This window comes from Mugil cephalus, chromosome 1 (assembly GCF_022458985.1).
Source record: "Mugil cephalus isolate CIBA_MC_2020 chromosome 1, CIBA_Mcephalus_1.1, whole genome shotgun sequence".
Taxonomy (NCBI): domain Eukaryota; kingdom Metazoa; phylum Chordata; class Actinopteri; order Mugiliformes; family Mugilidae; genus Mugil; species Mugil cephalus.
Genome location: NC_061770.1, coordinates 23,411,497 through 23,427,139, shown reverse-complemented (window position 1 = coordinate 23,427,139; position 15,643 = coordinate 23,411,497). Strand labels below are relative to the sequence as shown.

General features: G+C 42.2%; 2 protein-coding genes across 2 annotated transcripts; both read right to left on the bottom strand.

Annotated features, from left to right (window-relative positions):
- Nucleotides 1–1,873: 1,873 nt before the first annotated feature.
- On the bottom strand, nucleotides 1,874–4,697 carry ndufb11 (NADH:ubiquinone oxidoreductase subunit B11). Its single transcript, XM_047573622.1, has 3 exons — nucleotides 4,465–4,697; nucleotides 3,205–3,335; nucleotides 1,874–2,261 (listed from the first exon to the last, which is right to left on the bottom strand). The coding sequence occupies exons 1-3, from the start codon at nucleotides 4,633–4,635 to the stop codon at nucleotides 2,132–2,134; spliced, it is 432 nt and encodes a 143-aa protein (XP_047429578.1). The 5' UTR covers nucleotides 4,636–4,697; the 3' UTR covers nucleotides 1,874–2,131.
- Nucleotides 4,698–5,449: 752 nt separating this feature from the next.
- On the bottom strand, nucleotides 5,450–15,564 carry tbc1d25 (TBC1 domain family, member 25). Its single transcript, XM_047572332.1, has 7 exons — nucleotides 14,969–15,564; nucleotides 11,930–12,039; nucleotides 11,679–11,833; nucleotides 11,423–11,550; nucleotides 11,131–11,319; nucleotides 10,707–10,982; nucleotides 5,450–9,790 (listed from the first exon to the last, which is right to left on the bottom strand). The coding sequence occupies exons 1-7, from the start codon at nucleotides 15,011–15,013 to the stop codon at nucleotides 8,129–8,131; spliced, it is 2,565 nt and encodes an 854-aa protein (XP_047428288.1). The 5' UTR covers nucleotides 15,014–15,564; the 3' UTR covers nucleotides 5,450–8,128.
- Nucleotides 15,565–15,643: the final 79 nt, after the last annotated feature.

Sequence of the window (15,643 nt, the reverse complement as noted above, 5' to 3'; positions counted from 1 at the left end):
AAAAAAAAACAAAACTACCCGTCTTATCTCCGCTGTCGTAGCCTCCATTAGTACATATCACAACGGCTCACGATTGACAGGCCACTATGAATGACGTAGATTAGGCCTACACGTTATATTTTTTAACCCAGTGTAATTTCATGTGAAGGTTGGAAGTTAGTATCTATTATATAGGTTGGTGTATGTTATTCTGATTGTATGTTGTTAGTTGTTAAAAGGCAACTTTTACCCAAAATTGCATGTGACCTGTTATGATCTCCAGAAATGTCTCTCAGCTCAACAGTGCTACCATTCTGTAAATAACCATTGGATGTCAGGTTTTCTTACTTTTAATTTTGCATTCCTTTCAGGAAACAGACACGTAGGACTAATAAATGAACTGGAGGGGTTTGCTGATGTCCCGGTCCTAATAATTCCAATATACACGGTGCACATTTTCCAGGAAAGACAGCATACGTTACAAACAGCTTCCCGATGGATCTTGACTGTTCAGTTTGTTTTTTTCGTTGGAGTTAAATTGAAACAACGGTTATAGCCCTGAGCGTTCTTCCATAAGGCCCAGTAATTCTATGTAGCATCAGTAACCGTAAAGATCGTCTGAAGACACTTTACGGGCCGAAGATCCTGAAGCAGAGCGAACACTGAGGCGACGCTGGCAAAGAAAACTCAGATTTTACATCTTTTTCTCTTCCTGCTGGAGGCCAAGTGGGTGGAGATGGAATCAGGATAGAATTTGGTACAATATAGGATGTGGTTAGAAATCAGTTTTCTAAAACATCTGGGTCTTGAGTAGGTTTAAAAGCTTAATTAGAAGAATGAATAGGATCTCAGTCAATCACTGGGAATCTGACAGAAGCAGCAGGAAACAGTCGCTATGTTTCTGGATAGGAAATAATTTATCGTTAGCAGGACCATTTACTGCTACAGTAAAACATCACCACAGACCATATACAGCAAATACAGCTTCTAATGCAGGTTTACATTTAAACAAACTAACAACACTGTTTGTGTTGCTAATTGCCATGAACTGAAGAGGTCACATTATCGGACACGATGGGACTTTTGGAATTATTGTTCATGCAGAGGGTGATATTATCGTACAAATACAATAATTATCAAACGTCTGGCTACGCTGAACAGTCATTACTGGGTGTATCGATATTATATTATTGATAGTATCCATACTGGATCAATACTTTCCAAGTCTGTGCCCATCAGGAGCTTCTCCATCCTCACCTGTATCCTGTATGTAAAGGTGCGACATGGACAGAGTTTGATTCTCAGATCCTAGTATCACAGCAGCATCACACAACTGGAACCGATGCTGTTACACTCGGAAGACAAGAAATATTTTGCGGGATGCAGACTCACTTCTTTGGTGGAAAATTAATGAGTTGACATTCCCCTTTTCTGAGCAATTTTTATATCAGTTATTAGATTGTTACTTTTTTTAATCTTGTTTTGCACTGTGACTATTTTTCCTAAAACAATTGTGTCGTAAAAGGGGAATAGTTTAATTTTTAAACTGGTAAATTCTTTTTTTATTGTAATTAATTAGTAGAAACAGATTTATTTTTAAAATTATTAAAGTTATTTAACGATTATGATATTTCAAGTAAAAAGTATTGATATCGGAGACTGATACTAGCCCTGTATTTACTTGGTATCGGACCGATACCAAAATATCGCCCACAGGTCCAATAAATAAACATCTTCTGTCTTAATTTATGTTAATGTGCATTTAAAGACTTTTACATTTTAAAATATTATAAAAATATTAACAATATTAACAAATTATTGGAGGTGTTAAATTATAATTCATTAAAAAACTACTGCATTCAGAGTGTGCACTGACAAAGAATAGTTGCTAAAATGAAAAGAATAGGTTTAGTTTTTATTGAACGTCACAAACATAAGAACCGCGTCACTTCGATGCATCGGTTTCATGAATGGACTCGAGTATTTGTCGGTGCTGACCTCAGTGAGTCCTTCACACACATTAATGGACAACATGCGTCATGAATTCACTGTCCCAAACATAATAGTTACACAACTCCACACTTCATTTATTCTCTCATAGTGAAATGGTGAAACAATAATTAGGAAATACAATAAGGTGATGCTGGACGTCCTACTCTTCTCCCGCTGAGGGCAGAACAATCTTGCTTGGGTCGTAGTAGTTCTCGTCTATGAGGGGGAGGCCCTTCTTTTCTCTGATCTCGATCAAACGCTCCGCCTCCCTCTTGGCCCACTTTCCCATCCTGAACACACACAACAACAACAACAACAACAACACAAAGACTGGGTGAGGGAACGTTGATCTTTCACGTCTTTTCAACTAATTACCACAAATCAAACGGTTTCATTCTTGGAATTTATGGTCAATAGACCTCATTTATAGAAACGTTTCACTTTGAGCAAAAATAACGAGACATTGTGAAGTATTTTAACTGTACCTAAAACTAAATTATGACAGATTACATTCTGGCCCACACTCACATGTTGAACCATAGACCTATTTAACTGGTGGTCCAGTCTGGGGTCCAGTCCCCCTGAACTGAACCGATGCTGAGATATTCATACTTATGATACCAGGTCTTTATGCTCTAAAATCAACTCTAAAATCGGAAAATATCAATACTTCAGTCATAATGTAGTAACACAATGGAAAGTGACTAAACTATTGAGTTGTGGCAACACAACAAACCTTGTGAAACACAAACTCAGGTTAAACCACAACACAGAATATGAGGCATTTATGATGAGGAGGACAGAAGAGGAGAATTAAGATGAATGTTTTCATTTTATAGTCATTCTTAATAGTTAAACAATCATTTATTTTAATGGTTTTATCATTTTACTTATTCTTTTTCAGTGTTTGATTGTGATTTGTTGTTGTATCAGCTCGGCTATATAGTAAATGAGGCCACTACTTCAATATACGTCAGAGTTTAGAATAGATAAATAAATGACTCTGATGTCTTGTATTCTTAATGAAGCTATGATTTTAAATACTTGTTTTAGTTTTACCAGACACATTAGGGTCGGTATCGCCGATACCAGCCTGAATTTTACTCCAACGTCACTGGCTACACGGGTCTTTGTGCCGTAACTCCCTGGTTTACTGGACATGTACATGTATTGTTTGAAGCTGCAGGTACTTGAAGATGTACGAGAATTGCATCTATGCAAAGATGAACTCACCTGTGGTCTGGTAAATAGCAGATAAAGGTTCCTCCAATAACAAGAGCCACCGAGATGCCGAGAAAGAAGCCCACTCTCATGTTCCACTCATCCTCCACCGGATCAGTGGAGAAGCCGTGGTAATCTGGATTCTGGCAAAACATGAACGTTTAAAGATATGAGAGGAATGTTTCAGGTGTGTTTTAATTAAGGTCAGAGAGTCAAACTTCAGCATCGGGTTTGTTGAAGCACGGAAACAGTAGGAAAAGCTGAGACAATTACTGGTTGAAATTAAAAGGGAAACAGTTCAGTGTTTTCTCTTGTTGTGGGTCGAGGTGACGTTCAACACCTCCATGACATGACACTTGGTTCCAGAGACTAACGGGCGACGGTGGACGGTGAAAGTCGGCATAACATTATGACCACACTCCTAATATTGTGTAGGTCTCTTATATCGATACCAGGTCTTTATGCTCTAAAATCGATTCTCAAATCAAAATATCGATACTTGAGATACTTCAGTCATTGGAGGTAAAGTAGGAAACAGTGGAAAGTGACTAAACTACTCGATTTGTGGCAACACAACAAACCTTGTGAAACACAAACTCGAGGAGAGGAGAATTAAGATGCAAGTTTTCATTTTATAGTACTTGTACATAGTTAGTTAAACAATAATTAATTTATTCCTTTTTTTCAGTGTTTAAAACAACATTTTCACATATTTTGTATGACTGTGTCTCTGTTTGGTTTTTCTGTTGTTGTATTTGCTCGGCTATATAAATTACTATAAATAAATAAATAAATTACTCTGAAGTCATTATGAAGCCACAACTTGAAATACACTCTTTTTTTAGGTTAGGTTTAGTTTGCCAGGTCCAAAACTTTCCCAGCAGAACGTTTCCATGTCAATGTTATTATTAACTTCTCCTGTCATAATGGTCATAATGTTGTGGCTGCTTGGTGTATGTAGAAGTGCTACTAGTATAGTGTATAGTATAAAATGCAATGACTATTTGTAGACTGCGAAATATAAAAACAATGCACGTCGTGCTTCTGCAACATCAAGACCGACTGCCACTGAAGAGACTCACTATGTCCGACTGTACCTGAAGTAGACACGACGAGGTAAAAGGGGGAACTCTGCTACAGGTGTGAAATGCACGGACTTCATTTAACGTGTCTTCTTCTTGTCACGGACACTGACACTGACACTGACACTGAGCAGACTCCTGCTCTCAGCGTGTTGTGGAGAATCGTGGAGAATCGTGGAGAGGCTCTCACCTTGACGTACGGGCTGACCTCACCATGGTCCGACTTGTCCTCGTGCTGCAGACCCGTCACGGCGGTCGAACCCGCGGCCCCGCTCGGTTTGGACTGAGAGACGAACCGAGCCGCCGGCGTAGAGAGGACCCGGGACAAACCGGGACGGCACCTCAACAATCGGGTCAACATTTTGTCTGTTTGTGAAGGAGAGCTGGGACCGGAAGCGGAAGTTTCTTCTTCTGCGTTTCTTTTTTTGTGTGTGTGTGTGTGGTTTTCTGCATACTGCCCTCTACAGGATGGAGTTAGTTACAACATCTGGATTTCAGGTACTGTTTTGTTTTATTATTACATAATTAATAATAATTATTATTATATAATTAATAATAATATAATTTCAATCGGGTGGGTGTTGTTATTGTGACTTAAAGAGATTTATAATTTTGATTGTACACTGATGACTCATAACATTGCGACCACTGACAGGAGAAATAACTATTATTGACCATTTTGGAGCAATTTAAATATTTCTGCTGGAAAACTTTTAGGTCTAACAGGTTATTTTTTTATTTTTTTATATTTCCTCTATTTGTTTCAAAATAAAAGCCTTGTAGAGTGTCATACGCAGTCGTCTCATAATAGTTTCAGTTTTGTTTAAGTTTGATTATGAAATGTAGGAATCAACCAGTACAATAATTGACATGACCAAGAGCCATTGACAGTCTGTAGAAGCTTTAGTGTCATCACAAAAAATCTGTTAAATAACACTTTTAATGCCATCGTTTGATGAGAGGTTGTAATAATTTGGAGAAACAAAAATGTAAAATTAGGTTTTCTCTGCATGAACTTTAATAAAAGTTTCCATAAATGTATTGTTTTGGGTTTTTTTCTCTCTTTATTTTAATTACAGCATTTTCAGCCTTACAGCTGCTGGTCATTTAACTATTTTGTGGAACACAATGGGAAACTAATAACAGTTCATATGCAATAAAAAAAAAATGGAGAGTCCCACTTTATGTCATTTTAATTACACAATTATAAACATGATCATTATATAACTTAAATAGCACTCTGCCTGTATGATGTCACAATGCAGACAGATGTTAAGAGCACAAATTAAGTCACAAATCAAGGCCACGGATTAAAACAAGAGGCACTTCTCTGCCAAAAAAAATAAAAATAATAAAATAAAAAAAGCTTGAAAACCGGCAAATACTTTTCTAGCCGTCCTGTCAGGTGGCATCACATTATATTCCATAAAGTCCAGCAGCGGAAATAAAGGAACCGGTTATGCAACCACCCACTGCACAACCCTGTTACTACTTTCCAGCATCAGTATCTACACATAAAGCAAATATATCCTTCCTGTAGTTGTATATTAAATTAATCAGAATTAATCAGAATACAAAAAGAAAAAACAACAAAAAAAAAACATATGTAAGCAGCAGGTGATTTCTGAGAAACATGTTTGAATAATAATCATCCCGAGCATTAGATAAAGTACGATACTCACTTCACATGAGTCCAGCACACGGAGGATCGACAAAATGATATTTGTACAATGCAAAAATGATCCTAGTCTCCCATTTTTAACCATATATGAAACCAATATGTAGCAGTGTTTGGGGGGTGGTTTGTTCTTCAAGTGTCAAACCTAAACAGTTATTACCATTTATACCGCATTCAAAATTATATACAGTACATACTCTATATAGTCATATATTAAAAAAAAAAAAAAAAAAAGAAATAATTATTGAGCAGAGGTTAAACCCTCTTGTGAAACAATGGACACAAATTCCAAGCACTAACCCAAAAAATCTTAGATGTTGCATGAGTAAATGTATCATAAAGCTACAGTGCAAAATGTGAATTAGTACATAAAAAGTGCGTTTAAGTCCCTCCGCCCCCGTCTCCTCACCCACGGTAACAGTGGTCAATAGCTTCCTTGTAATCCCCCCTTTTTTAAAATCCTGCATCATTTCCTGTTTCTCCACCACCCTCCCAGATGCCGTAGGTTACTTTAATTGTCTCCGGTGGTGGTAAACATCGTGTTGCCATCGGTTACCAGATAGTTTTGCTGACAGCAAGTATACGACAAACTAAAGAAAGGCTTCGATTTGGCTCATCAGCATAAAGCGCACACAATATTACTGAAAGTCCATAAGAGTTGGGATAATTTTGAACGCGGGCTCTCTGTATCCTCTTTATCCGCTATCGATCTCGCATGTATTGTATCACTTATGTCCACCTTCCTTCTTTTGTGTCGTGTTTAAGAATTTAGATTTTCATTTTGATCAATCTTGGAGCTATAAAATTCATTTTGTTTCGGACCATAGACTGTATAAAAAAATGGACGCCACGACAGGTCAAAAGCAAGTAGAGCTCCCCCTGGTGGCTGGCTTCAGAATAGGCCATAAGCTCCACCTCCTCTGTGATAGTGGGTGGGACTTAGCCCAAACTAAAACACGTGTATAATTATTATTTTTTTTCTTCCAAGGATGGTTTCTGTCATTTTGCGTAATACATATATATATATATATATAAAATGCTGGTTCATGTTCAAGCGTCCTTTTTTCTGAAGTTTCGTTCCATTTTTGTTGCTGTAGATGCAATAGAAACAGAACTACACAGTGAATAAATAAATAAATAAAGAGTATAATCCAACATTTCTTTGTAACTGGTGGATGTAGAGCACAACGTAGTGTCCTTTAAAACCGCACTTTGAATTACCGTTTTGCTTTACAGGTAAAGATCAAACAGCTTCTGAAAAGCTGAGACATTTACAGCCATTATGGCGTCTTCACTTTAATTTTCAATTGTGCCACTTGTCCTGGACGGTTATTACACTCTTGTAACACGGAGTAAATTGCAAATAACCGTCAGATATGTGTAACAGTACTTAGTCACAGGATATTTCCTGAACTTTAAATAGTCAAAATAGGTCAAAAAAGGTATTTTGAGACTCTGGTTGTAAAGGGTTTATCAGTGTGGTCGGGTCATCAATAACTCCAGTGGGTGTAAGTAGAGGTGTGGCATCCATCTTTTTCTACAGTCTATGGTTCAGACCACTCTGTGGGTACAATATCATTCCATCAAGTCTAGAAACAAAGCACTTTGGATGCAAGGGACTGAATGAAAGAAACCTTAGAACTAAGGTTTTTGTAAAAGTCGTCTGAAAATGATTTATAATCTAAATTTTCAAGAACCCAAACAGGATTTTTTTTTCTCCAGTTTTTGGTCGGTGTAACTCCCGAGCATTAATTAAGACACTTCTGTGGCTTTTGGACTGAACACTGTAAACAAAGATAATAATAATAACAATAATAATAATAATAATAAAAGGACAACATAGGCAAAATGCACTAGGTGGATAAACCTTTGTGGGTTTCAGTATCAAAAGGTGTAATTGTTTCACACAGCAGAAACCTCAGAAATTAAACTCTTTAATCGCTACCACAAGGGCAGATGAGAGAAAAAAAAAATAAAATAAAGCATTATCATTATAGACATAGGGGATATATGTGTTCAAGCATACACTGATTGAGAAGATTACAGCCAAGTTCATAGGTATACTCACCCTTAATTTAAAAAAAAAAAAAAAAAGATCTATACCACGAACAGGCCACCACCAACTCCCCCGTGAGAAACCCACAGAGGACGGGAAGGGTCGCGATGCGTGACACGATCAGGACGTGGGCGAGAGGGACAACTCGGCTGTCGGGGAGGGGATGGTGTTGGCGAGATTATAGGTCGAGTTCAGAGTTGGCGACTGGGGCGATTCTAAAGGGCTGTAAATGGGCCGGGTGGAGATGGTGGAAGAAGGGGAGGGCTGGGCGGCCGTGGCCGTCGTCGGGGAGTCCGAGCTGACCTCGTCCCCTTCTTCCGAGTCCCACACTTCGCTCTGCAAGTAGTCCGCGAACAGGGCCTTGGCGCGCTGCAGCACCCGGCTCAAGTTGTGGCGTCGCACCAGGCGATCAAAGTGCATGGCGAGCTCGTTGTAATCCAGCCTGTTCTTGATGATGTGATCCCTGTGCTCCAGGAGGATGGACAGGCAGAGGAAGAGCATGAAGGGGTTGCCTTTGCCGAACTCCTGGGGTGGCGGCAAGGAGCACGGTTTGATGCTGGTGGTGTCTGCTTTCACGGAACCGGGGGTGTTGGCCGCGGAGCTCGGGGATTTGTTGCCCGACGAAAGGAGACTGTTGTTGGAGGAGCCTCGTCCGAAGGACAAAATGGGCGAGGAGAGCAGGGATCTATTCTGAGTGTGAGAAGGTGAGGCGACGGATGCTTTGACCGGGGGGTTTATGGGGGAGTTGATCCCCGGGCTGCTGAGGACCTGGGCAGAAGCGGCCAACACTTTGGGGACAGTTCTCGGTAGGGTGCTGCTTCCGTTGGCGGCGGATGGAGATTTTGAAGGCGATTCTGGAGAGGCACCCGGCCAGCTGGACGGCGAAGTTGGACACGTGGGAGGAGACACGGAGGAGCCGCTTTTCCAGATCGGCAGGTCGCGAGGCGGCGACGATATCGAGGAGAAACCGTTGTCGCAGTTTTTAATGAGAGGCGTTTTCTCTCCGGGGTCGTCCTCGCTGTCCACCGTGGACTGGCGAGTTGGAACGGCCACCGGCTCTGAAGCCGCCGAACCCGGCGTCCGTTCGGCGTCCTCCGCGTCTAAGCCGTCCTCCTTCCGCGCCGTGTAGTATTTAAACTCTCCGAAGCTGTTTTGCCTCTCGACGGGACAACTCTGCAAATCTGCCTTTTCCACTCGAGGAACATCACATTCACCACCTTCACTTCCCGTTTCGGAGCCTGCGTTCGGTTTAGTTTTTTCTTCTACGACAGGGTGACAGTTCACGTCTGGTTCTTCTCTGGAGGGCCTCAGCATGTGTCGCCTACGCTGCTTCTCCTTTTGGACCTTGTCCCCTCCGAGGCAGATGTCGACAGGCGTTTCCTTTTCTTGACAGGACAGCGTTTTGTCCGCCTCCAGCGGCGGCCCCAGAAGCTCCACCTCGGTTTCCGGAGGATCCGGCGGCAGGGAGCTCCAGGTGACCTCCAGCATCCTCAGAGCGTCTTCAAACGCAAACTCGCGCTTGAGCTCTAGGAGCAGCCAGCGGTAACAGAAGAAGAGGTCGTCTGCACCTCGGGACACCAGGTAAGAGTAAAACTCAGGGTCTGAGTACTGCAGAAGCAGCTTTAGATGCTGGAACTTGATAGACATGATCAGCCCGTCGGGCCGGAAGTTTCCCTCCAAGCGTTTCATGATGCCACAGAAGCAAATGAAGGCGTGAGGCTCGTTGTCCATCACCGCAAGTATAGGGGAGGCGATGTCGCTCATACCTTGACAGTATGATATCTGAAACACAAGGCAACCACAAAAATGGTTAAAGATCACAAAGAAAATAAATTCATTCTTTTATAAACATTAGGACTGAGTATCGGCAAGGACTTCACGATACGATACGTATCACGATACTTGAGTCACGATACGATACATTATTGTAATATGATGATATTGCAATATTCTACATAGTTGTATACATGTACATTAGGGGTCTGTAACAATATTGATATGGCAAAATATTGTGATTTTTTTCTGATACAATATCGATTTTGAACGACTTAATATCGATTTTAAAAGAAAAAGACGTGTTTTGTATTTTAAGCTGCATTTAAAATTTCTCAGTGAACTATGCAGAATATCGCAATATCATAACGCAAAAATGGATCATGACTCCAGTATCGCGATAACGTACCATGACTCGTATCATGACTTAAGTATCGTGATACATATCATGACTCGTATCATGACTCAAGTATCGTGATACATATCGTGACTCGTATCGTGACTCAAGTATCATCTGAAAAACAAAACCATGAGAACGTAAAAATGTTTTAGGGATATTTGAAAGGTTTTTCAAAATGTAGGTTTCTTTTGCTAGTTTTTGAAGGTGATAAAACAAAATCAAAGCACATATGTACACCTATATGCCCTTATGTTATATAGAAAACATAAAATTTACACCACTCACTGACATGGTACCCCCATTACCATTTTTTTTTATTTTACTGCAATATTTAGGTTTTGCTCTTTTCTAAAGAAAATCCATATTCTTGACCTGAATACATATACTGAGAACAGACAGTTAATGAGCTACATGCTGTGAGCTGCAGATATGTATAGCCTGTATAAAAACAGGCAGCACCTCAGCACCATCTGTAGCATTTAATATTACTCCGTAAGATGGAATGGTGAAGCTGGGTTAAATAACCTGTGGATGTGTGATGGCGAATGTGGTGAGTAGGTCCGTGAGTGCCGTCAAATGCGGACTGTCTTCTGAGCCGGCGTAGTACGGATGTGCCCGGTCCGTCCTGAGGACGTCTTTGAGGACGTTCCCGCGGATAAACTCAAGGTCCTCGTGGCTGACCCGCACCGTCCACTCTCCCTTCAGCTGGTCGTACTCCCTCGCCTTCCTCTTCATGTAGTCCATCCTTTCCTGTCCACTGAGTCCGTCCGGGTAGACGTTCAGGAGGTATCGCCAAACCACCTGACGCGGACAAGCAGCAGACGAAGCAGAAGTTAATCCTCAATTAATTAATAACAAAACACAGAGATTATTAGAGTTAGTCCATTGGTTGCCACTTTTCCTACACCAAGTGCATGTATATAATGTCAATAAAACACAGGTGCTTCACCTTGCGCAGCGACGGCTCCACGCCACCGTGGTAGATTCGCAGTCTGAGCTCTTCAGGCCGGGTCAGCTGCCCCTGTGCATTGAGGTAAGTGTGAAACTCAGCGTCACTCAGTGGGGGCTTGAAAGGTCTAATCTCCTCCCCGTAGGACCAGCTCAAGGCCTGCTGGACTTTGGACAGGGTCCGACCCACCTGTAAAGCGAAAAAAGCGAAACGTACACACATGAGCAAAGTCCTGATCTCACGCAGGGTGGGAAGGTGAAATAGGGTTGATGAAGAAGGTTAAAGAAGGAACCTGGGTCAGCAAAGACTGGGTGAAGGGAAGCGCTGCAGATGCCAAAGACCTGGTCCTCTCTGCAACAAGCTGTTCAGAGCCAATCACGTCTTTGGGGCTTATGATGTCCCAGTCCTCCATAACAGGGCCTGTAGTAGGATACATTCACAGTTTTTCTGCGCCTACGTGAACTTGAATAAAATCCTCCATCTGTAACTCCTTCATTCCTATTTCTGTTTTTTTACTACTTGGTTGGAAGATACACTGGTGTGCCTACTTTGTTCTGAAGGTTTAATGTCCATCTTGAGCTGCAGATAGGGTTTGGCTGCACTGACAAACGCGACATCCAAATCCCAGTCGGACAGCAGAGACAGATACAACTCAGCTCCACTGCGATCGCGAGAAAGGTAACTGATGTTGAAGTTTCGCTTCCTAGTTTCGGAGACAAAAACAACAACCAAAAACCAAAGATTGTCAGGATTAAGCTTCGAGTCTGAACAACAGTTTAGCTGCGCTGCTCACTCTTACCCGGTCAAATCAAAGGCTCTGATGAGGATGTGCTGCAGGACTTCCAGTGATGTTATCTGAGGATCAACGGCAAAGGAGCGAAACTCCACAGGAAACACCCCATCACATTTCTGAAGAAGAAGAAGAAGAAGAATCACATCTTAATTGACAAGAAAAACACTCCTGATACTGTAGCTACAACAAGAGGAGGTTGCAACAGTCAAAACTCTGGTGTACAAATTGAAAACATGCACCACTATTGTGTACTTAACGCAGAATATAGACAATGTGCTGGTGGTTTTATCATGCGGTACTGACTGTTTTTGCTCGAGCCGAGCCTCATCTTGGGTAATTATTTATTTTAGGTCCGCCACAAACCAAAACAACGTCCCTGCAGTGTCAATACACCCACTTCCTCTTCTGTTTTAGTAGCTAGTGTCAAAGCTGCCGAAATGTATGCAGAAGGAGGGGAACCAAACTTGTGTGACTAGACATTTGCTGTGAGTCAGAACTTTAGGTCAGTCAGAGAGACATTTGTAAATTAGGTAACGTGGATGTTTGGTGAGGTGGTAGCAGGAGATCGTCACGAAATATTATCAATTTGTTTTCAGCTCGAAGTACCACTGAACAGACGAGATGAGACAACATCAAGGTGATAAATATTACAGAGGGGGTGAGAGAGTTTATGGCGTTGGATTACCGGCCCATTTCTGGAGTAGAGAACGCTGCCAAATACTAAAAAAGAGTAAAGCAAATTCCTGCAAAAATCAGCTGAACGGGAAGAACAAGATCTGGGGCTATCAAGACCTACACCCGGTCGGTTATCAGATACCCTGCTGACATAACAAGAAGGGTCCTCAAGCAACTTCACAGGGCTTCATCGTCAAACGAGGCTGTACAGTAAGCAGAGGACTAGCGAGCAAAGATCAATGAGAACATCAGTAAGGTTCCCCTGATGGGTGTGAAAATGCTTAGCAAATACACCGGACAGCGGAAAACCTCAGGGGAGGATGAGGAGGACAAAACTGTGAATGATCTCCTCTGGCAGATACTTGATGTGGCTGATATTGAAAAATCCTACTAGTGTCTGGAAAAAGGCTAAACAGTAAGACAGCACAGAGATACAAATCATGACAGCACAGGAACTGAAGTTCTGACTGCAAGATGATTAGAGGCTGATATGTACAACACCAGATAAGACTATAAAAAAAACCTCTTCGAGACAGTCGAGCACAGTGGCAGGGCGCACATGAATCACCTTGACCAAATCGGTGGCAAAAAGGCGCTAGTCCCGTCAGTCGACCAACACCAAGTGCCAGAAGTAGCCGCTCCCTGCCAGTGCCACTACGAGGACTTATTGTGTCACAAGTATTCACTAAGTGTGCTACTCGCTGCCACAGAGTGCCACGGAGATTTCACTATGTGCCACACTGAGTGCCCAAAGTAGCTAGCTAGGAATCACTCCACACCTGTGCCACTAGGATGATCCCGGTGGCCCCATGTGCAGCACTGAGTGCCACAGCTGAATGCCACACTAAGTGCCACTGTGTGCCACGCCAAGTTCTTTAGAAGTAGCCACTTTTAGCCACCGAGTGCCACGGAAATATCACCACCAGCCACACACCGAGTGGTGGAAGTAGCCACGGAGGAATCACTCCACGTCTGTGCCAGTAGGAGGATCCTGGTGGCCCCATGTGCAGCACTGAGTGCCACTGTGTGCCACGCCAAGTTCTTGGGCAGGTTTTACGCAGTAAAGGCATCAGAAGTAGCCACTTTTAGCCACCGAGTGCCACGGAAATATCACTATCAGCCACACACCGAGTGGTGGAAGTAGCCACAGAGGAATCACTCCACGTCTGTGCCACTAGGCCCCATGTGCAGCACTGAGTGCCACAGCTGAATGCCACACTAAGTGCCACTGTGTGCCACGCCAAGTTCTTCAGAAGTAGCCACTTTTAGCCACCGAGTGCCACGGAAATATCACCATCAGCCACACACCGAGTGGTGGAAGTAGCCACAGAGGAATCACTCCACGTCTGTGCCACTAGGCCCCATGTGCAGCACTGAGTGCCACTGTGTGCCACGCCAAGTTCTTAGGCAGGTTTTACGCAGTAAAGGCATCAGAAGTAGCCACTTTTAGCCACCGAGTGCCACGGAAATATCACCATCAGCCACACACCGAGTGGTGGAAGTAGCCACAGAGGAATCACTCCACGTCTGTGCCACTAGGAGGATGCTTTAACTGTGTAACAAGGTAATAAAGCGCGGGTGTGTTGGCTGGAAATCAACATTTTAAACAGACTGAAGGACTCACGACCAAGTGCCACACTAAGTGTCGCAAGTATCCACTGAAAAGTCACCGTCTACCCCACCAGAGCCACAAGGAGGATGCATTTGCACATACAGTAAGGTAATAAAGTGGGCATGTTCTAGGGAAACCAAAAGTTTTAGGCAGACTTGTGTTTCTGTTTTGGTTTCTGCCAACATGGCAGACTGTAAACACTGGTAGAGGCGTGTAGTAAACAAAACAGTGTGGACATGCTGATGGACACATGAGGATGAAAGGCCTCTTCTGTTTGCCAGAGGGATCCAGGTGAGAAATGTGCGAGGAAAAATGTTCCAGGTCCTATTCTTCTTTAGAAGCAGATGGTATGTTGCACAGTATATAAACAAGTACGGTGTTTTTTTTTTTAAGTTGATGTCTATAACGTAGCATACGCGCTGACCTGTAAACGCCATGTAAACACATTCATTCACAGGTCCAGCCGCTGAGGGTCGCTCAGTCTGACCAAGTGAAACAAAAAAAAAAACAAAAAAAACAGCTCGGGTCCAAACAGCTCGATCGGATGAATCATCGATTAGCATCTACAGCAGCTGGGGTATGAATATAACAACAAACGATTATTATTTTTTTTTTTTACTGAAAGTCAACGCTGTTTAATAATGAGAACTGACGGGTGTTTGTCGTCGACGTGTAACGTGAGTGTTTGATGGAGAGAGGGAGCGTTATCAAGACAATACACACAAGAGAAAACAGAACATAATACGGCACCGTCGTACCTTGACTTTGACCCGGACCACCCCCCTCTCCTCCTCGCCTGCCATTTTAAGGACTCCGTTTCGGAAAGGCGCCTCTCCAGGGTTTTTTGTTTTCCCTTCAAGCCGACATGGTGATCGATAACTTGACGATTACAGCACTGGCTATACCCGGTGGTCTTCTTCTACGGTTTTAAATTGAAGGTGTACAGGTGCGCCGCCGCCACCTACTGGACGTGCTGTAGTATCACAATATCGTCATCATGTCAGTAGTATAATGATGGTCGCTCTCAATCACAGACTAATTACTTTATTATCCTAACGGAATTATTAATAAAGAACTTGAATCTTTTTATTCTTAAGAATCATACAAACGGGAATATTTTGAAATCTTCTTCTTCTTCTTCTTCTTCTTCCAGGGTGCTTCAATCATAAGGACAACACTTCAGAATATCCTACTACACGATTAAATTGAAGAGAGCACATAAATCCAAAGTCTAAGTGACTTTCATATTAATGGGATGTCTAATAGTTTTAATATATTGCTTGACCTCATTGTGTTTTTTGACGAGTATATTGACATTTGTGGATATGGTATTTTGGCTAAATGTATAATAAGATTAATGACTACGAATTGTTTTCGCAGATGGATAGTCAGTGAAGCCAAACTGTATTATGCTCAAAGTAAAAGTAAAAATG

Excerpts from the sequence above, each read along its gene's own strand:
- ndufb11 (XM_047573622.1), bottom strand. The coding sequence starts at position 4,635 with ATGTTGACCCGATTGTTGAGGTGCCGTCCCGGTTTGTCCCGGGTCCTC. Across the intron at positions 3,336-4,464 it reads AGGTCAGCCCGTACGTCAAG|AATCCAGATTACCACGGCTT; the intron begins GTGAGAGCCTCT and ends ATGTTTTGCCAG. Across the intron at positions 2,262-3,204 it reads TGCTATTTACCAGACCACAG|GATGGGAAAGTGGGCCAAGA; the intron begins GTGAGTTCATCT and ends GTGTGTGTTCAG.
- tbc1d25 (XM_047572332.1), bottom strand. The coding sequence starts at position 15,013 with ATGGCAGGCGAGGAGGAGAGGGGGGTGGTCCGGGTCAAAGTCAAG. Across the intron at positions 12,040-14,968 it reads TGGTCCGGGTCAAAGTCAAG|AAATGTGATGGGGTGTTTCC; the intron begins GTACGACGGTGC and ends CTTCTTCTTCAG. Across the intron at positions 9,791-10,706 it reads TCGCCATCACACATCCACAG|ATATCATACTGTCAAGGTAT; the intron begins GTTATTTAACCC and ends CTTGTGTTTCAG.